This window comes from Boleophthalmus pectinirostris, unplaced genomic scaffold (assembly GCF_026225935.1).
Source record: "Boleophthalmus pectinirostris isolate CB_2022bp ecotype Guang Dong unplaced genomic scaffold, ASM2622593v1 HiC_scaffold_6, whole genome shotgun sequence".
Lineage (NCBI taxonomy): Eukaryota > Metazoa > Chordata > Actinopteri > Gobiiformes > Gobiidae > Boleophthalmus > Boleophthalmus pectinirostris.
In genome coordinates this window covers 31,601,568-31,624,491 of record NW_026571447.1, presented here as the reverse complement: position 1 = coordinate 31,624,491, position 22,924 = coordinate 31,601,568, and the positions used below count along the sequence as shown (strand labels likewise).

Genomic DNA, 22,924 nt, shown 5'->3' with positions numbered 1-22,924 from the left:
TTATTTTACCTTTACATGCTTCTAGAAAATAATTTACCAGATCCCCCTGTTCTGCAGGAAATTACATTTTTCTATTGAAATAGTGTCTCATCTGAAAGTGTCTAAAAAGGTCATGTTTTTCCAAATTGTACTTGTCTGCGAGATCCAAAAATCTTTTCATCACGTCTTTCAGTGATACAGTCCAATAACCAGTAATACCCTTTTGAGACCATTGTTGAACACACGATATCTGTTTTTATCAATATGTATTCGAAAATAAATGTCAAGACCCACAAACTGAACTAAAAACAGTAAGATCTCAGTCCTCCTCTCATCAATGTTTACTGCCGTTGTGTCCACGGGCAAGACACTTCACTCGCCTTGTCTCCACAGCTGCCCTGGGGCTGAGACGTGGCCGCCAGTCTGCACCAAAAGCCTCTGGAACCGCGGGTTAGGCCGTCGCAGTCATGTTAGCGACAACTAGCGTGGTAACAGCGCACTTCCTGACTCATTTCTACCACATAAGAGCCGCTTAAACGACATATCTGCACTGGGCTCACGCTAATGTTGTTCCACTACTGCACCATGAGAGTAAAAAAAAAACAAAAAAACAGTACAGTACAGCCACTTTAAGCGAGTTGGGTGAAGTGTCTTGCCCAAGGACACAATGATAACCTGTACCAGAGAGAGCGCAGATTGAACCATCGTCGCTGCCTTACTCGTACTGTTGTGGTCTCCCCACTGCAGGACTGATACAGGGTTTCTTATCTCCCATAACTTTAATCTTTTCTCTTATTTTCCCTCTCTCTCTCTCTCTCCAACTCTCTCTTCTTCTCTCTGCTTCTCTCTCTCTTCCTCTCCCTATTTCTGCCTGTAACTGTCCCTCTCTCTCTCTCTCTCTCTCTCTCTCTCCTCTCTCTCTCTCCTTCTCTCTCTCTCTCTCTCTCTCTCTCTCTTCCTCCATTCTCTCCTCTCTCTCCTCCTGTCTCTCATCTCTCTCTCTCTGTCTCTCTCTCCTCTCTCCTCTATCCTCTCCTCTCTCTCTCTCTACTCTCTCTCTCTCTCCCCTTTCCCTCTCCTCCGTCTCCTCTCTCTCTTCTCTCTCTCTCCTCTCCCTCTCCTCTCTCTCCTTTTCTCTCTCTCTCTCTCTTCTTCTCTCTGCCTCTAACTCTCTCTCTCTCTCTCTCCTTCTCTCTCTGCCGCTCTCTCTACCTCTAACTCTCCCTCTTTTGCTCTCTCTGCTCTCTCTCTGTCTCTCTCTCTCTTCTTCTGCCTCTCTCTTCCTCTCTCTCTCTCTCTCCACCTCTCTGCTTCTCTATCTCTCTTCCTCTCCCTATTTCTGCCTGTAACTGTCCCTCTCTCTCTCTCTCTCTTCTTCCTCCATTCTCTCCTCTCTCTCTTTTCTGTCTCTCCTCTCTCTCCTCTTTCTCTCTTCTCCTGTCTCTTCTCTCTCCTCTATCCTTTCTCTCTCTCTACTCTCTCTCTCCCCTTTCCCTCTCCTCCGTCTCCTCTCTCTCTTCTGTCTCTCCTCTCCCTCTCCTCTCTCCTTTTCTCTCTCTCTCTTCTTCTTCTCTCTGCCTCTAACTCTCTCTCTCCTTCTCTCTCTGCCGCTCTCTACCTCTAACTCTCCCTCTTTTGCTCTCTCTACTTCTCTCTGTCTCTCTCTTCTTCTTCTCTCTGCCTCTCTCTTCCTCTCTCTCTCTCTCTCTCCTTCCGCTTCTCTCTCTCTGTACCTCTCTTTGCTTTTCTTTGTCTGTTTCTCTGTCTCTCTCTCTCTTCCTTTCTCTCTCTTCCTCTCTGTCTCTAACTCTTCCTCTCTCTCTGTAACTCTCTCTCTACTTCTCTCTCTTCCTCTCTATCTGCCTGTCTTTGTCTCTTTCTTTGTCTCTCTCCTTCTACCTCGCTCTCTCTGCTTCTCTCTCTCTCCCTCTCTTGCTCTCTCTGCTTCTCGCTCCCTCTCTCTCTCTCCTTCTGCTTCTCTCTGCCCCTCTCTCTGCCTCTCCTTGTCTCTTTCTCTGTCTCTTTCCTTCTGCCTTGCTCTCTCTTCCTCTCTCTGCCCCCCTCTCTCTCTGCTTCTCCATCTTTCCCTCTCTCTCTTCTTCTCTCTGTCTCCAACTCTCACCCCCTCTCTTTCTTTCTTCCTCTCTCTGCCTCTATCTCTCACTTTCTCTTATTCTGCCTCTCTCTCTCTTTAACTCTCTCTCCTTTTCTCTCTGCCTCTCTCTTCCTCTCTCTGCCTCTAACTCTTCCTCTCTCTCCTTCTCTCTCTTCCTCTCTCTATCTCTTTCTTCCTCTCTCTGCCTCTAACTCTCCCTCTCTTGCTCTCTCTGCCTCTTTCTCTTCCTGCCTCTCTCTCCCTCTCTTCTTCTGCTTCTCTCCCTCTTTCTGCCTCTCTTTGTCTCTTTCTCTGTCTCTCTCCTTCTACCGCTCTCTCTGCCTCTCTTTCTCTGTCTCTAACTCTCCCTCTCTCCGTCTGCCTCTAACTCTCCATCTCTCTATGTAACTGTCTCTATCTCCTTCTCTTTCTTCCTCTCTCTGCCTCTAACTCTTCCTCTCTTCTCTCTCTGCTTCTCTCTCTCCCTCTCTCTGCTTCCCTTTGTCTCTTTCTCTGTCTCTCTCCTTCTGCCTCCCTCTCTCTCTGCTTCTCCATCCCTCTCTCTCTTTCTCTCGCTGCCTCAAACTCTCCCTTTCTCTCTCTCCTTCTGCCTCTCTCTCTCTAACTGTCTCTCCTTTTCTCTCCTTCTCTCTCTTCCTCTCTCTATCTCTTTCTTCCTCTCTCTGCCTCTAACTCTCCCTCTCTTGCTCTCTCTGCCTCTTTCTCTTCCTGCCTCTCTCTCTCCCTCTCTTCTTCTGCTTCTCTCCCTCTTTCTGCCTCTCTTTGTCTCTTTCTCTGTCTCTCTCCTTCTACCGCTCTCTCTGCCTCTCTTTCTCTGTCTCTAACTCTCCCTCTCTCCGTCTGCCTCTAACTCTCCATCTCTCTATGTAACTGTCTCTATCTCCTTCTCTTTCTTCCTCTCTCTGCCTCTAACTCTTCCTCTCTTCTCTCTCTGCTTCTCTCTCTCCCTCTCTCTGCTTCCCTTTGTCTCTTTCTCTGTCTCTCTCCTTCTGCCTCCCTCTCTCTCTGCTTCTCCATCCCTCTCTCTCTTTCTCTCGCTGCCTCAAACTCTCCCTTTCTCTCTCTCCTTCTGCCTCTCTCTCTCTAACTGTCTCTCCTTTTCTCTCCGCCTCTCTCTTCCTCTCTCTGCCTCTCTCTGCCTCTAACTATTCCTCTCTCTCCTTCTCTCTCTTCCTCTCTCTATCTCTTTCTTCCTCTCTCTGCCTCTAACTCTCCCTCTCTTGCTCTCTCTGCCTCTTTCTCTTCCTGCCTCTCTCTCTCCCTCTCTTCTTCTGCTTCTCTCCCTCTTTCTGCCTCTCTTTGTCTCTTTCTCTGTCTCTCTCCTTCTACCTCTCTCTCTGCCTCTCTTTGTCTCTTTCTCTGTCTCTCTCCTTCTACCTCTCTCTCTGCCTCTCTTTCTCTGTCTCTAACTCTCCATCTCTCTGTCTCCTTCTCTCTCTTCCTCTCTCTCTCTCTGCCTCTAACTCTTCCTCTCTCGCTCTCTCTGCTTCTCTCGCTCTTGCTCTCTTTGCTTCTCTGTCGCCTTCTGCTTCTCTCTGCCTCCCTTTGTCTCTTTCTCTGTCTCTCTCCTTCTGCCTCACTCTCTCTTCCTCTCTCTGCCTCTAACTCTTCCTCTCTCTCTCTAACTCTCTCTTCCTCTTTCTGCCACTAACTCTCCCTCACTCTCTCTAACTCTCTCTTCCTCTTTCTGCCACTAACTCTTCCTCTCTCTCTCCTTCTCTTTCTTCCTCTCTCTGCCTCTGTCTCTCCCTCTCTTGCTCTCTCTCCCTCTCTCTTCTTCTGCTTCTCTCTCTGCCTCTCTTTCTCTATCTCTAACTCTCCATCTCTCTGTCTCCTTCTCTCTCTTCCTCTCTCTCTCTCTGCCTCTAACTCTTCCTCTCTTGCTCTCTTTGCTTCTCTGTCGCCTTCTGCTTCTCTCTCTCTCCCTCTCTCTGCCTCCCTTTGTCTCTTTCTCTGTCTCTCTATTTCTGCCTCACTCTCTCTTCCTCTCTCTGCCACTAACTCTCCCTCTCTCTCTCCTTCTCTTTCTTCCTCTCTCTACCTCTGTCTCTCCCTCTCTTGCTCTCTCTGCTTCTCTCTCTTCCTGCTTCTCTCCATCTCCCTCTCTCTCTCCCTTTCTCTTCTTCTGCTTCTCTCCATCTCCCTCTCTCTGCCTCTCTGTCTCTAACTCTCCTCCTCTCTCTGTCTCTCTGCTTCTCTCTCTCTCCCTCTCTCTGCCTCCCTTTGTCTCTTTCTCTGTCTCTCTCCTTCTGCCTCACTCCCTCTAACTCTCTCTTCCTTTTTCTGCCACTAACTCTTCCTCTCTCTCTCCTTCTCTTTCTTCCTCTCTCTGCCTCTGTCTCTCCCTCTCTTGCTCTCTCTGCTTCTCTCTCTTCCTGCTTCTCTCCATCTCCCTCTCCCTGCCTCTCTTTCTCTGTCTCTAACTCTCCTCCTCTCTCTGTCTCTCTCCTTCTCTCTCTCTCCGTCCGTCTGTCTCTCTCTCAGTTACGACCGCAGCTGTTCCCATCACCCGCCCCCGCTGTCCCGTGGCGTGGCCCCCCCCCTCTCGCTCGCCCTCCCTCGCTCCCTCGCTTCGGAGGAGAGTCGGCAGACGCTTCACAGCACCTCGTCCTCCTTCGCGGACAGAGAGAGGTAATGAGACACTCCGCACCACACTCCAGTTCAGCCGCACGGGGCCAAAGGGCAGGGCCACGCCGGCTCTGCTCCGGCCCCGATAAACGCATCACAAAACCGACCGGCTCTGCTCGAAACAAGGTAAACGTAAGTGAGTTATAACAGACGCACTATGTAACTTCTCTGGAGGGGGTTCTGCCACCTGCTCGTCTCCGTGGAGATGCTGCTGAATGTTTCACAGTGGCATTAAAGGGCTCATGTTACACTATTTACTGATCTCTGTTATTGTTTCTTCGTCAAAAACAGACCTGGAGTTGTGTTTTGTTTCATTTACACATGTTTAATACGACACAAACTGTGGAAGATTATTTGTTTCATCAAATTTTGAATTTTAAATGCAACTGAATTTCTCACTTTGACGTTTTTTATATGTAATGTTAAACCTTTTCTTATTAAAGTAAATGTTTAATCATAGTTTTGCTTAAACATTGAATTCAGAACAAGCAGAATATTAAGTAATAACAACATTTTAAATAAATAATGTCTCTATAGTCGATCTGTAGCCGGCGGGCAGCTCTAATACATATTTGGTATGATTTCGCGGGCCAAATATATTTATATTTTGGGCCAAATTTGTCCCCCAGGCCTGAGTTTGACATGTCTGCCATATGTGCACTATAATTGATTGATTGATAGCATTTTACATTTTACTTTACATTTCATTATTCAGTCACTCCACACTCAGTGGTGGTAAGATACTATTGTAGCCACAGCTGCCCTGGGGCAGACCGACGGAAGCGAGGCTGCCAATCTGCACCATCGGCCCCTCTGACCAACACCATCACTCACGCACACACCACTTTCATACTAATACTATAATTCTTTGTTTTTGCACTCATCAGGCCAAATAACAAAGAGAAATCAATAAAACCATGCAAGAGTTCGGGTCCTAGGAGGTTAAAAACACAGTGGAGCACTAGTATGGAAGATTATTTTTTTCATCAAATTTTGAATTTTAAATGCAACTGAATTTCTCACTTTGAAATTTTTTTATGGGAGATAATTTGTTCCATCAGATTTAGAATTTTAAATACGACTGAATTTCTCACTTTGAATTTTTTAACTCTGAAAAAACATGTTTGAATTATTTTATTCTGAATTTTAGTGGCTGAAATTTGAAGTTTATTTCAATTCAAAATAAACAAAAAAATCACCACAGATATTTTCAAGCCCTCAAATTCACCAGTCGAAATTCAGAAGGTAAAATTCGCAGTGAAGAAATTTCACAGCAAAAATCCAAGATGCCAAGACAGAAGCAGTCGATCATGTGAGCGAGGAGGACAAAGGCTGTTTCCTATTGGCTGTTCTCATCTGTGGGCGGGGTTTACACTTAACCAATCAAAAAGATGAGGTTTCGATGACACAAATTTTGGCCAATCAGATCGCGTCACTGCAACATCTCCTGTTTCTTACTAAGTTAGATCGGTTCACTTTGGATCGATTGCTTCTGCCTCGGCATCTCGGATCTTTACTGTGAATTTTCTTCACTGCGAATTTCACACTCTGAATTTTGACTGTTGGATTTGAAGGTCTGAAAATATTTGTGCTAAATATTTAAAAGGTGATTATTATTATTTTTTTATATATTGAATTTTATACACTGAAAATGTACACTTGAAATTTCAGCAACTAAAATTCATAATAAAAAATAATTGAAACATGTTTTTTCAGAGTAAAAAAATTCAAAGTGAGAAATTCAGTTGAATTTAAAATTTAAAATTTGATCAAACAAATAATCTTCCATAATAGTGCTCCGCTGTGTTTTTAACCTCCTAGGACCCAAACTCTTGCATGGTTTTATTGATTTCTCTTAGTTATTTGGCCTGATTGGGACCTGATGAGTGCAAAAACAAAGAATTATTGTTCACATATGGCAGACATGTCAAACTCAGGCCTGGGGGGGCAAAATTGGCCCACAATATAATTATATTTGGCCCGCGAGATCATACCAAATATGTATTAGAGCTGCCCGCCGGCTACAGATCGACTATAGAGACATTATTTATTTAAAATGTTGTTATTATTTTATATTCTGCTTGTTCTGAATTCAATGTTTAAGCACAAATATTACTAAACATTTATTTTAATGAGAAAAGGTTTATACATATCTTGTATGAAGAGAAAACATGCTGATGTTGTTGAAATGTTTCAGTAAATATTTAGTTTGGCCCACGACTTAGTCCCAGTTTTTAATTTTGGCCTCTGTGAATTTGAGTTTGACACTCCTGACATATGATATACACTACCAGTCAAAAGTTTTAGAACACCCTCATTTGTCCAGTTATTTATTGCAGTTCAAGTCGTGCAAATCAAATAGTATAAAGGTAAGAACTGAACAGACAGAGGTTAAAAAAAGATAAAAGATACAAAAACACAGGTCCAAGCTCCAAAGCCAAGCCAAAACTACCTCAGGAAAAAAGAACAAGATGTTCAATTTGAAAACATGGAGTGTCCAGCACAGTCTCCAGACTTAATCCCCATCGAGCTGGTTTGGGATGAACTGGACAGAAGAGTGAAAACCAAGAAACCTACAAGTGCCACACATTTATGGGAACTTCAGCAACAGACTTGGGAAGAATTTTCTGAAGAATATTTGATTTCTGTTGTAGAAAGAACGAGCCACGAGTGTGTTCAGCTGTTATATCTGCCAAAGGTGGACACTTTCATGAATCAAAAGTTTAGAATATGTTTTGGTCAACAGTACTGATGGAACACAAAGTCACAAAAACAAAAAAACTCTATAATAAGTGTCTGAACAACCCAAAATGTGTTGGACATATACTGTATGTATGTCTACACATGTGGAGGCTACAGTCCACACACCTTCACTAGAATCATTTGGATAATTTCAGCCCTGGAATTGCAAATCTCTACTGAACTAAAGGTAAAAGGAGCTGTTAACTTGAAATGCACCACTACATGACATCACAAGTTAAAACTGAGCATTTTGACCTTTAGAGATGCAGACAGACTAACAATAAAGAGTTACTCAAACATGTCTGAATGAACCAACTCCAGGTATGTTTTAGATGTGGTATAAACATTATAACTTAAAGCTCACAAGAGACAATTTTGTGTAATTTCAGAGCTTCAAAAGTCTTCCTCCATATGTCATTACGCAGACTAGTTTTACAACAAATCCTCTTACAACCTGACATGTTTTTGAGTTAAGGAAAACCAAAGAGACGAGGATAAACCCATAAACTCTCCCCATGTAGGAATCCAACTCATTACCTTCTGGCTGTAAGGCTTTAACCACTGCACCGCCGCACCACCATCAGATTTCATTAGATTTGGAGCTTTTCTGGTATTTTGAGCCAAAATGAGTTGTCACTTTTGAATGGCTGTTAGAGCCTGGTGCCGAATGTGGGTGGTTTGAAACTAAACTAAAAGATTCTGACACAGTTGTATAAAGTTTTAACACCTCCGAGTCCGTGGAGCACTGTCAGTGTCACGCCACAGCTGAGACGGACCGAAGTTTACTTTTGGACCCATTACTGAGGAAACTATAATTGTTTGTTACTTCTGACAGTGAGTCTTCATCCTGTGTATTATTTGTGGTAATTCAAAGTTAACACGTACATTTGAAAAGTGGCGAAAGAGTGAGGGTACATGGATTTTTTGAAGATGCACTGCGTAATTTTTCTGGTGGACAAACTAACAAGCATTGGCTAACACTTTTTCATTTTATCACACTCACCTTTTGTTGAAAATCAAACCCTAAACTTGGCCATGGATGCTCATATTGACCACAGGCTCCTGAAAATCTAAAAAAAAAAAAATCAATTTTGTGTTCTTTTCTTTGATTTTTTCAGACATTCTTTTTTGTCAACTTTTTTAACATCATCCATCCTTTAATTTTCTTCCACTTTATCTTGGGAGAGGGTTGCAGTCTGAGCAGGGAAGCCAAGGTGTCACCAGAGCAGCGGAGAGACACAGTCCCACCAGTGTGTCCTGGGTCTCCCCCGGGGCCTCCTCCCAGTGGGACACGCCTGGAACACCTCCCCAGAGAGACGTCTGGAAAAGATGCCCGAGCCTCAGCTGCTCCTCTCAAACTCTTCACTCTGTCTCTAATGGAGTCAGACTGCGCCACCTACTGCTTCTGCTCAATTTAATTTCTCTCCAGCAACTTGGTCAGGAATCAGAATACACTAGACGGTTTGCAAGAAGAAGAAGAAGTTGTAGACCTCGCACTGGCCAATCATCGAAGAGCTGTGAAGCCATGACTGTGTCCCTTTTGTGGTACAACACAACAGTAAACAAAGCGGTCGAGATGGATGTAGACGAAGACAGACATTCTGTGTTGGCAACGATTTCCGAGATCGAGGAGTTAAAGCTGGAACAAAGAGAATGTTTGGTGAATTTTATCAAGGGGAAAGACGTTATTGCCCTTCTTCCTATGGGATTTGGCGCATTACAGACGTCACAACCAAATAGTACCACATCAAACCCCCAATTATATTTATTTATATATATAAGAGTATAATATAAACCAATAGGTATAAAAATTAACATGTACAGGGAGAGTGTGAGTGTGTGTATGAACATTAACATATATTTGGATTGTGTTCTGTATTGTGTAAGTGTATTCTGTAACATTTAGGACATTTTCTTTCCTGTTCTCATAAAAGAGGATTTTTTGTTGTTGTTGTTGTTGTTTTCTGTAAATAGTTCTGCCATCTTGTATCCTATTCTATATGTTAATAGGGTTTGGCCAAACAAGTGTTAAACTTCAGCCTAAATCCCTTCGGTCTACAGAATAATTTTATTTATAAGCATTAACTGCATAATTTGTTTGTTTTGTGTTTTTTTTGTTTTGTTAAATCATTGTTATATGATGCATGATTATGTTAATTGACCGAAGAAAATAAACTATTACTACTAAATAGCAGCGATTAGCAGTGTTGGGGAGTAACAGATTACATGTACCAGAGTTACTTATTCAGAGTACAAATTATGAGTAACTGTATTCAGTTACAGTTACTGTTTCAGTGAGTGGTAATTAGATTACAGTTTCTTGGTTGAAGTAAATGGATTACACAGTGGTATTTTCACATTTTGGGCCACTCATTGCCGGAAACTATACCAGGTCTAAACTACTAAAACCAGGTCTAAACCTAAAACCAGGACTAAAACCAGGTCTAAACTAGATCTAAACTAGATCTAAACCAGGTCTAAAACGGGTCTAAAACCAGGTCTAAACCAGGTCTAAAACAGGATTTAACATCTTTTTATTTTCTTTTAGCAGACAAAACATCTGATGTTACGATATCCTCGTCTTTGCTTCTCTACAGCAAATCAAGTAATCCAAAGTATTCAAATTACGTTACTCACCTAAAGTAATTTAATGGATTACGTTACAAACTACATTTTGGGATATGTAATCTGTAATCTGTAGGGGAATACATTTTAAAAGTAACCTTCCCAACACTGGCGATTAGTTACATAAAAAAAGTACCCGCCTACCGTCGAGCGAACGAATCCTAATGCTGCGAGGTCAGACGGTTTCCACGAAGTGAAACCGGCTGATGAATCAGGTTAGCTCCACTCATTTCAACCACTTGTATCCACGATCTCGTCCTTTTGGTCATCACCCAAAGCTCATGACCACAGGTGAGGGCAGGAACGTGGACTGAGCTGTAAATCGAGAGTTTTGCCTTTCGACTCAGCTCCTTCTTCACTACAACGATCTGATCTGCCTGTCAGTCTCACGCTTCAGCCTCCTGTCACTCATGAACTTACTTGACAGTGTTTACTAATGTGTGCATTGTGTCAGCAGAACATTCTACCACACAGAGACATGTACAACACCCCCAGCATGATGTCCGTGCAAAGTATCAGTCTCTGTTTGTTCCACAGTTTGCCAACAAACATACGTACCTCCTCGGAGACAAGAAGATGAAGCTATAGGCCAAGTCACTAGGTATTTTTGAGCGATAAAAACACCTGTAATCGAGTGGAAGTATAAAGCCGTACTATGGAACATCAGCCGCAGCACTAACATTAACAACACCAATGGGACAAGCCAATGGCAGAACACCAGAAAAGTTATAGAGTGTGCCATTAACACACTGAGTTAAATAGTTTAAAGATCCTATATTACACAACATTGATTCTTTCTGACTTTTCTTTCTTTCTGTCTGCGCCTCCAAAGATTAAAATGCTTCGTTCCGCCTTGTGATGTCGTGTAGTTTTCAAGTTAACAGCTTTAGTTCAGTGGAGATTGACAATTCCAGGGCTGAAGTCGTCCAAATGATTCAAGTGAAGGTGTAGAGAGTTTAAAAACACAGTGGAGCTCTTCCCGTATCACCACACGGCGTCAGAACGAGAAGAGACCAGAAGAACTCATCCTGAATATGCAGGGTTTGTCTGTGAATGAAACAAAACAAATCTCCAAGTTTGTTTTTCGATGAGGAAACATCATTATAATATAGATTAGAAAATCGCGTAATATGAGCCCTTTAGCATCAACAGAAACCAGAAAAGGGACTGCGAAGCTCTGAAGTAAATTTCAGACCAAACACAACACGGACTTTCAGCTTTTAATCCGATGGACCCATAGATCTAAACTTTTTCATCTTCTGCAACAATTCTTTAAAAAATCAATACCAGAGACAAACCCCTTAAGCCTCTAAGCTGCTCCTCTGTGAAGTGGAGCTATAGAGAATACACCATTTGACTCTTGTCCACGTACTGCATAGAAAATGAATCATATACAGAATATTTATTTATTTACCAGCTTTATTATTCACTCCTAAAACCCAAACAGGTACAGACAATTATAGGTTAAACACACATGTGGCAATTTTTCCATGTGGGTCAATAAAGTACATTGTATACTGTACCGGCCAACAGTTTTAGAACACCACACTTTTTCCATTTTTTTTTACCGTTTACTGTTGACCAAAACATATTCTTAACTTTTGATTCATGAAAGTGTCCACCTTTAACAGATATAACAGCTGAACACACCCGAGGCTCATTCTTTTTACAACAGAAATCAAATATTCTTCAGAAAGTTCTTCCCATGTCTGTTGCAGAAGTTCCCATAAATCTTTGGCAATTCTAGGTTTCTTGGCTTTTCCTCTTCTGTCCCATTCATCCCAAACCAGTAGCTTGATTCATCAGCCGGTTTCACTTCCTAGAAACCGTCTGACTTCGCAGCATTAGGATTTGTTCGCTCGACGGTAGACGGGTACTTTTTTATTTAACCAATCGCTGTTATTTGGTCGTGACGTATGTAATGCACCACTAACGGGGTTAACTGGTATATTAAGCTTTTCCCAAATCCCGTAGGAAGAAGGGCAATAACGTCTTTCCCCTTCATAAAATTCACCAAACATTCTCTTTGTTCCGGCTTTAAATCCTCGATCTCGGGAATCGTCGCCAACACAGAATATATGGCTCTTCGCTGATTGACTGATGCCTGAACTCGCACTTTGGGGGGTCTCGGAAACCGTCTAGCGCATTCCGAATCCTGACCTAGTCGCTGGAGAGAAATGAAATTGAGCGGAAGCACTAGGTGGAACTTGTAGGTTGCTTGACTTTCACTCTTCTATCCTGTTCATCCCAAACCAGTAGCTTGATTCATCAGCCGGTTTCACTTCCTAGAAACCGTCTGACTTCGCAGCATTAGGATATGTTTGCTTGACGGCAGGCGAGTACTTTTTAAAAATGTAACCAATCGCTGCTTTTTGGTCGTGATGTATGTAATGCGCCACTAACGGGACTAACTGGTATGTTAAGCTTTTCCCAAATCGCGTAGGAAGAAGGGCAATAACATCTTTACGCTTAATTAAATTCACCAAACATTTTCTTTGTTCCGGCTTTAAATCCTCGATCTCGGGAATCGTCGCCAACACAGAATGTATGACTCTTCACTGATTGGCTGGTGCCCGATCTCACACTTCCGGGGTTTTTGCATCCCAAAATCCTGACCTAGTCACTGGAGAGAAATTACATTGAGCAGAGGCACTAGGTGGCACCAGTCTGGCTACCAAACCAGCTCGATGGGGTTTAAGTCTGGAGACTGTGCTGCTGGACACTCCATGTTTTTAAGTTTTACCATCTTGTTCTTTTTTTCCTGAGGTAGTTTTGGCAGAGCTTGGACTTGTGTTTTGTATCTTTTATCTTTTTTTAACCTCTATCTGTTCAGTACTTTCATTTGTACCATTTCAAGCTCTTCATTGGACTTGATTTGCAATTAATAACTGGAAAAATTAAGGTGTTCTAAAACTTTTGACCGGTAGTGTATATAGGGGCAAGTTTACAAGTTAGTATCAAAATAATGGCTTTGAATAGATGCTAAATTACATAATCAGAAAGTAAAAAAACTAAGAAAAAATTGCAGTGTAATCATAAAAAAGAGGGCATCACACTGGACTATTTTGTTGCTGTTGTTGTTTTTTTATTCCTTATAGTAAACGGTCACATTTTTATACAGCGCTTTTCCACCTTCAGGACACTCAAAGCTGTTTACCTCAAGAAACCACTCACACATTCACACACCAGGATACGCAGACACTGGCGGAGGCGGGTTAAGTGTCTTGCCCAAGGACACGTAACAAATTGCCCGTAGACCAGACATCTGACCGCTCCACCAGTGATGTTTATGTTGAGAGAGGGATTCAAACTGCCAACCTTGAGATCAGAGGACGAACCAACAAACCAACTGAGCCACTGTCGCCCGTTTATAACATGATTTAAGCGCCTGTGCTCTACTTACTTCTACTTCAATCACTGCATCTGAATATTTACAAGGGAAAAGGGAAAAATAGGTCTAAACCGAAGCTGGGGGGAAAAAAAACAGTGATTTTTGTTTTTTATTTGTTAAATTTGAGCTCTTTCAGTTGGGTAATAACCTATTTAAAACTCAACATGTTTAGCACATTTTCGATGAATTGGAAAAATATTTGAGATATAAATTTTTGTCAATATCATATCCATTGTAGAGGATAAAAAACATGAAAAACAGAACTAGTGCATTTAAAGAGTTTGAAGTGGTCCAAAATTATTGCTATTTACCTTATGCATTCTGAGTAAGACTGGGTATCATTAAGAAGTTGCTGATACGATACATACTTCGATACTTAGGCCATGATACGATACTTATCTCAATACATAGGCCACGATACAATACATATCTTGATACTTGGGCCACGATACGATACATATCTCGATACTTAGGGCCATCGATACGATACATATCTTGATACTTGGGTAACGATGTGATACATATCTTGATACATAGGCAATGATACAATACATATCTCGATACTTGGGCCACAACACAGTACAATACATATCTCGATACACAGGCCATGATATGACAGTACGATATGATAGATCCCTTGATACTTGGGCCACAATACGATACATATCTCGATACTTGGGCCACGATGATGCATATCTCGGTACTTGGGGCACGATACGATACATATCTTGATACTCGGGCCACAATACGATACATACCTTGATACTAGGGCTACGATACGATACATACTTCGATACCTGGGCCACGATACAATGCATACCTCAATACATAGGCAATACATATCTCGACACTTGGGCCACGAAACGATACATATCTTGATACTTGGGCCACGATATGATACATATTTTGATACTTGGGCCACGATATGATACATATCTCGATATTTGGGCCACGATACGATACATATCTCGATACTTGGGCCACGATACAAAACATATCTCGATACTGGGGCCATGATACAATACATACCTCGATACTTGGGTAACGATGTGATACATATCTTGATACACAGGCAATGATACAATACATATCTCGATACACAGGCTATGATATGACAGTACGATATGATAGATCCCTTGATACTTGGGCCACAATACGATACATATCTTGATACTCGGGCCACGATACGATACATACCTTGATACTAGGGCTACGATACGATACATACTTCGATACCTGGGCCACGATACAATGCATACCTCAATACATAGGCAATACATATCTCGACACTTGGGCCACGATACGATACATATCTTGATACTTGGGCCCCGATACGATACATATCTTGATACTTGGGCCCCGATACGATACATATCTTGATACTTGGGCCACGATATGATACATACCTCAATACTAGGGCCATGATACAATACATATTTTCGATACTTGGGCCACAATACAATACATATCTCGATACTTAGGCCACAATATGATACATATGCCGATACTTGGGTGGCGATACGATACATATTTCGATACATGGGTCACGATATGATACATACCTTGATACAATGAGCTTTCAATTCAATACGATTCGATACGATATATTTCACATTGATTTGATACGATTCAATAAAAAATAAAGGCTAAATCATGGCTGTGATACTAAAAGTCTTTGTTAAACCACTTCTTTTGCAAAGTTTAATATGAAACACAGTCATTTTATTCATCAAAACAGTGAAAATGTCAAATGTGTCACATAAACAAGTTTCTTTTCACTGAACAAGCAACAAAACTGTAGATCTGTAACAAAAACATCTCGTAAAATATACCAAAAAATACTATTGGTGAGGTATCAATACAGCAGCCCACGATATCGATACTGTATCATCACATTAAACGATACGATATATTGATATTTTGATATTTTTGCACACCCCTAGTTCTGAGCATCCTAATTATTCACCGTAGTGAGTTTATCAACGCTCACAACTTTTAAAAACCAGAGCGGAGTTTTGCCGTCACTATAAAGGCGTCAACAACTAGCACGTTAACTGCGCACTTCCTTATTATTGGACAAGAAGACGCTTCATCATTAGATATAGACAGCACACAGTGGATATAGATACTTTTTTTTTTTTTACCTCAAGAGCTGCTTATACAATATATCTGTACTGAGGCAAAACACATTTTACTCAAATATTTGGAAAAGAAGTGGAACACAGAGCCTTTAAAGGAAGGAAGTTTATTCATGTTCAGCTTGCCTTTGCCTCTAAATTATTATGATCAGCACGGAATAGCCTAATAAACAACATCTTTCATCGTAATTGTAGCCATTTTAAACACACTTAACAAGCCTTTTATTTTTTGTTTGGGCGCCTCATTCGTTTCGTGTTGCGTTCACTGTAAGAAGGTATAATTGGACACTCCAGTTTTCCCAGAGGAGCTCTTTCACAGCCCCCAGTGTTTTCGCCGCTGTAAGATGTAGCGCTGTTTTAAAATCCCACCGCACATGAGTCATCCCGGCCCCGTGAATGAGCGCGTGCACCAATCGAAGCCTTTATTCCAGGGTATTTAAAGTTAATCTCAATCTGGATAATTATAGCGCTGTACTGGAACGCTCCCCCCATCAGCTCCTCTCCGGCTGCCTCCCTCTCAATCTCCCGTGAAGAGCCTCTCACATTCTCTTTATAACGCGATTTAAGCGCCCGTGCTCTACTTATTTCTACTTCAATCATTGTATCCGGATATGTACACAAAATCAGGACTACAGCGGGAAAATAGAGCTAAACCAGGTCCAAAGCGAAGCTACAATGAGTGTTTTTTACGATACCAAGGAATAAGATATGAATCCATGTGTCATTCGTTCATTTATTTTTCAATATAAAACTAAAAATAAGAAAAAAAAAAATAGATGTTAATAATAATAATGTTTTCTTCATTATTTGTCTCCAAACCCAAAATGAAAAAACAGGTAATGATTTGTTTTTTTAAGGATAACAGTCGTTTCCCGTTTCCCTGACTTAAACTGCAATGTCAGACTTTTGCGCCGAATACGGACTGAACCGGGACTAAAACAGGACTAAACCAGGACTAAACCTGGTCTGGTACCAGTCTCAGTCCTGGTCTTGTCCCGGTCTGGTCCCGGTCTCACTCCCGGTCTCAGTCCCGGTCTCAGTCCCAGTCTGGTCCTGGTCTCAGTCCCAGTCTGGTCCCAGTGTCAGTGCCGGTCTTGTCCCGGTCTCAGTCCCGGTCTGGTCCCGGTCTCAGTCCCGGTCTCAGTCCCAGTCTGGTCCTGGTCTCAGTCCCAGTCTGGTCCTGGTCTCAGTCCCGGTCTTGTCCTTGTCTCAGTCCCAGTCTGGTCCCGGTCTCAGTCCCAATCTCAGTCCCGGTCTCAGTCCTGGTCCTGTTCCCGGTCTCAGTCCTGGTCTCAGTTCTGGTCTGGTCTGGGTCTCAATCCTGGTCTCAGTCTTGGTCTGGTTGGACCTGTTTTAGTCCTGGTTTAGTCCTGGTTTAGCCCTGGTTTAGTCCTGGTTTAGTCCTGGATTAGTCCTGGTTTAGTCCTGGTTTAGCCCTGGTTTAGTCCTGGTTTAGTCTGGTTAGTCTGGTTTAGCCTGGTTTAGTCCTGGTTTAGTCCTGGTTTAGCCCTGGTTTAGCCCTGGTTTAGTCTGGTTTAGTCCTGTTTAGTCCTGGTTTAGCCCTGGTTTAGTCCTGGTTTAGCCCTGGTTTAGCCCTGTTTAGCCCTGGTTTAGTCCTGGTTTAGTCCTGGTTTAGCCCTGGTTTAGTCCTGGTTTAGTCCTGGTTTAGTCCTGGTTTAGCCCTGGTTTAGCCCTGGTTTAGTCCTGGTTTAGTCCTGGTTTAGCCCTGGTTTAGCCCTGGTTCAGTCCTGGTTTAGTCCTGGTTCAGTCCTGGTTTAGCCCTGGTTTAGTCCTGGTTTAGTCCTGGTTTAGCCCTGGTTCAGTCCTGGTTTAGTCCTGGTTCAGTCCTGGTTTAGTCCTGGTTTAGTCCTGGTTCAGTCGTGGTTTAGTCCTGGTTTAGTCCTGGTTTAGTCCTGGTTCAGTCGTGGTTTAGTCCTGGTTCAGTCCTGGTTTAGTCCTGGTTTAGTCCTGGTTCAGTCTGGTTAGTCCTGGTTTAGTCCTGGTTTAGTCCTGGTTCAGTCCTGGTTCAGTCCGGCACTGCAGTTTAAGTCACGGAAACGGGAAACGGCCTTTATCTGTTTTTTTTTCCCCATTATTTATTTAAACACAAAATCAAAAACTGAAAAAATGAATCACTATCCATTTTTTCATTTTGGTTTTGGAGACAAATAATGAAGAAAACAGTTATTTTTTCACTTTTTTATTTTTGGTTTTATATTGAAAAACGAAAGAACAAATGATAGGAATGAAGGAAGTCTATTCATATTCAAATAATGAAGAAAACTGTTATTTTTTTAGTTTTCTTATTTTTGGTTTTATATTGAAAAATGAATGAACGAATGATACACGGATTAATATGCAGTAAATGCAGTATCGATCCAGTACCTATACTAATATTTTGAATTGAAACTATTAAAACTACTTTACACTGAAAAAAAAAACAATATCTAGGTAAGTTAAAATGACTTAAATTAAGAACATTTTACTTTATTTGAGTCGATTCAACTTGACAAGTCAAATGATCTACCAATGGAACAAATGTGTTTTTCTTAATTAAAGCAACATTTGATTTTGTTTCTTATTTTAAGTGCAAAAAGTCTTATTCCACTGGCAGATAATTTGACTTGTCAAGTGAAATTTACTCAAATCATGATAAAACTTTCTTAATTCAAGTCAACTTAAAGGGACAGTTCGGATTTTCAGATTTTGGACATAGGGCCTCATTTCCTAGTTAGTTAGAGTGTGAATGGAGTCTGTGTGAACTCTAGCAAAGTTAAATATAGTGCTTTTCAGAGGCAAGATAAGTGATCCTTTATTTGTCCCACAATAGGGAAATTCCAGAGTTGCCATGCACAGTCCAAGAACAACAAGAGAATAGAAACAGGCCCTCAAATATTAAAGGGACAGTCCTGAATTTTGAACATAGGACCTCATTTCCTAGTGAGCCAGAGTGTTGGAGACGTGTGGAGACACTTTTTAAAAATATTCCATCCAGTCCTTGTATTTGCAGAGGTCGCTGGTGCTAGGCTAGTGCATGTCAATGGCCATAGTTATCCTGCCACTAAAAAAAACAGTCTTACCCTGAAACTATTTTATTATTACACCAGACTGTCGGTGTAAATGTCTGTGTTGATAAAAATAGTGTCTGAAATAAATCTAACCTTGCATCTCATGAATCGTCGCATGTTGAGGGACTATTTTCTCATATATCAGTCCGCCGCTGCCAAGCTTTCTATCAGGAAGTACAACTCGCCACTGCTGCTCCTCTGACATAAATCCTTCAAATACAAAGTTGGTTTTACTTCTAAAATTATTCTATCAACACCGACATTTACATCGACAGTCTGGTGTAATAATACATTTACTTTAGATGTTTTGTGGAGTGGGTAAGACTGTTTTTAGTGTCAGGCTATCTATGGCCATTGACATGCACTAGCCTAGCACCAGCGACCTCTGCAAATACAAGGACTGGACGGAATATTTACAAAACTGTCTCCACACGTCTCCAACACTCTGGCTCACTAGGAAATGAGGTCCTATGTCCAAAATTTTGAACTGTCCCTTTAACTTGGCTAGATTTAGTTTTTTGCAATGTAGAAATGAAATACATATGCAGATAAACAAAAACATATTACGTTTGATTGTATATTTCAAAAATTCATAAACATTGGATTGCAAAATAGCATTTCTTTGAGATTTTCAAGTATCAGTACTTTCACATGAGAATCGATACCTCAGTTTGTATTGATATATTGATTTATGCAACCATGACTACTCGACACTAGAGGGTGGTTCACACTTGCGTATCAAAATTGGGGACAAAATTAAAACTAAAACTAAACTTTGACCTAGTCTGAACATACCTCTAGAACTAAGTCTAAGTCAGGACTAATGTACACAAAAAATAAACTGCTAACACCTAGTGCAAATACTGTCAAAACACAGCTGTATTTTTAAACTCCATACACCTTCACTAGAATCATTTGGATAATTTCAGTCCTGGAATTTCTAAACTCAATCAAACAAAAAGTAAAGTGTCGCTGTTAACTACCACTACGTGACATCACAAGTTGGAACAGACCATTTTGACTTTTGGAGATGTAGACAGACTCATAATAAGGGTTACTCAAACATGTGTGAATGAAACAAAACACAACTCCAGGTGTGTTTTTGAGGAGGTAACAACGTTCTAAAATGACTAAAAGCTCCCAAGAGTCACTTTTGCATAATACAGGACCATCAGGATTACAACTAATTTAAAACATTTTCTATCAAACAGCAGGCACACAGGTCTGTAGCGTTCATAAATCCACTCAGCTTATCAGTGCGTACAGGTTTGTTGGGAAAGTAACCACTGAATAAATGAATAATGCACTGTAAAGCATCTCTGAGGGCTGTATAAATCAAAGGCATTGTTATGTAACTTTTCACTTTTTTGCCACTTGAGATGTATTTGCGTAGCCCGGTATCTGTATTGCAGTATTGCAGTATAGTGTAATGTCTTCATTAAATTATGTGTGTTTTGGAGATAAAATACCTTAAAGGGCCCATCTCATGCAAAATAACTCTTTTCACTCTTTTCACATTGTATCTTCTGCACATAAACAAGCACAATTTGGGTTTTGGAACATCCATTACACAATAGTTATGAAATCTTACTGATTTCTTGGAGACAGTCACAGACCAGGAACTATGAAAGTCCGACTATTGCTCATTCCCCGCCCGTCCTGAGAAAGCACAGGCCCTACAAACGTGACGTAGGCTCTGAGTGAGCCGCCCTTCCTCCGTCCATCTCAGGGAGGGAGGGGGAGACAGGCGTGCACCCTGATAGAGGTAGAAATAAACTTTTATTCATCATGGCGATACAGCGCGTTCAGCCGCATGTGTTGGACCTGGAATCAGACGAGGACTTTGAGGTGCACGAAGCTCAAGCACCGCGTCCACATCAGCTGAACATTACTGATTGGTAAAGTATTAATAAACACTAGTAGATAAACTTATTATATCGTGTACACTGCAGTCGGGGTGGAGGCGGAGTGGAGGTGATGGTGATGTGGGGGAGGGGGTCGGGTATGAAGTGCCTTCTGCTACATCAAACGCGTCATAGGTGTATCTGCCGCATCATTGTTGTAGCAGCTTTAGTTTGTTGTCACTTGGGAGGGTGGCAGAAATACTCTGTAATTTGTTCAATCTAAAAACCACTTCAGCGACCTATACAAGGCCCACATGTCACTCTTAGAAGGTAGAAAGCTCTGAAAAGTTGATTTTACATGAGATGGGCCGTTTAAAAATGCATTCTTACCAGGTCCGTCGACAGAAATGTGGGGTCTGGGACAAAAAGCATCACTTAAGCCTCTCCTCTAATATAAACTAATAGGCTGAGGGTTCAATTCTGAGACCCTCAGACTCTGGAGCCCGGTACAGCAGACCGTTTGTCCCCTCTTGTCGACTCCCCTGATTCTTACTATAAGCGGGTTGCCACTCCACAGATCCGACTTGGACTCAATTCACCCAAAAAATATTGCAATTTGAACCCTCACATTGTCCAGTTGCAAAGAAAATTGGTGTATGGGTAAGTCATAGCCAACGAAAGCCAAAATCACGGGTTAACGGGCGTGTGGTGCTGTACTGCGTGGGTGCGGGTCTCCAAAAACGGACCCGTACAGGACTCTGGTATGGAGTTAGAAAAAAACAAAACACATTGGAACACTTTCTGTATTACGACATGACATCACAAGGTGGAATAAAGTGTTTTTGAGAGAAGAATACAGCCTAAATATGCAGTGTTTGTGTGTTAAACATGTGTGAATGGAACAAAACACAACTCCAGGCATGTTTTTAGACGAGCAAACATTATAACAGATCAGAAAATAGAGTAATATCTGCCCTTTAACTTACTCAAAACTACTGAAACAACATTCTGAATTCCAAACATAACTCATATATTTTTTGCAGTCTATCTTTATATCTTTATGCTAACCCATTTTTCTAACTTGTGGACTGTCTCTCTCTCTTTGATAGGATCCCTGTTGTGAACCTTTGAGACGACTTTGTTTATCCATGCAGTTTTAAACAGTTCAGCGAAGCCCGAGGAGGAGAGGAAAACTTCTGCTTGGACTGGAGGGTGTGCCTGTAGCAGCGTTTTATTCTCTCTGAAACTGTGAAACGAAATCACGGACCCCAGGTTACAGCCATCACCGAGTCTGAGGCCGTCCTGAGGGTCTCCCAAGCCCCAATCATCTCTCCGCCGCCTGCTTGCTGCTCATCTGCCGCCCCTGTTATTACATACCAGCACAAATCAAGTCCATAATGGAAAAGAGTGGGATAAACCGGGACTAAAACAGGTCTATAATGGGAAAGAGTGGACTAAACCAAGACTAAATCGGTTCTGTAATGGGAAAGAGTGGACTAAACCAAGACTAAATTGGATCTATAATGGAAAAGAGTGGACTAAACCAAGACTAAATTGGGTCTATAATGGTAAAGAGTGGACTAAACCAAGTCTTTAATGGGAAAGAGTGGACTAAACCAAGTCTATAATGGGAAAGAGTGGACTAAACCAAGACTAAATCGGTTCTATAATGGGAAAGAGTGGACTAAACCATGTCTATAATGGGAAAGAGTGGACTAAACCAAGTCTATAATGGGAAAGAGTGGACTAAACCAAGACTAAATCGGTTCTATAATGGGAAAGAGTGGACTAAACCAAGACTAAATGGGATCTATAATGGGAAAGAGTGGACTAAACCAAGACTAAATCGGGTCTATAATGGGAAAGAGTGGACTAAACCAAGACTAAATTGGGTCTATAATGGGAAAGAGTGGACTAAACCAAGTCTATAATGGGAAAGAGTGGACTAAACCAAGACTAAATCGGGACTATAATGGGAAAGTGTGGACTAAACCAAGTCTATAATGGGAAAGAGTGGACTAAACCAAGTCTATAATGGGAAAGAGTGGACTAAACCAAGACTAAATTGGATCTATAATGGGAAAGAGTGGATTAAACCAAGACAAAATTGGGCCTATAATGGGAAAGAGTGGACTAAACCAAGTCTATAATGGGAAAGAGTGGACTAAACCAAGTCTATAATGGGAAAGACTGGACTAAGCCAAGACTATAATGTGAAAGAGTGGACTAAATCATCAGAAGACAATATGAACATCTATGGCAGAACTGAACCAGGTCTATAATGGGAAAGAGTGCAATAAGACAAGACTAAATCGGGTCTATAATGGGAAAAACTGGACTAAACCAGGTCTATAATGGGAAAGAATGGACTAAATCAGCACTAAGCCAAGTGT

At 41.6% G+C, this 22,924-nt stretch overlaps 1 protein-coding gene across 1 annotated transcript in view; it reads left to right on the top strand.

Moving 5' to 3' along the window:
* The window catches only part of pianp (PILR alpha associated neural protein), a 68,983-nt gene extending 64,253 nt beyond the window's left edge, over positions 1-4,730 (top strand). The window contains exon 4 of the mRNA XM_020928131.1: positions 4,580-4,730. Coding sequence (XP_020783790.1) covers positions 4,580-4,730 — 151 coding nt within the window. The remainder of the gene's footprint in view (positions 1-4,579) is intronic.
* The last annotated feature ends 18,194 nt before the right edge of the window (positions 4,731-22,924 follow it).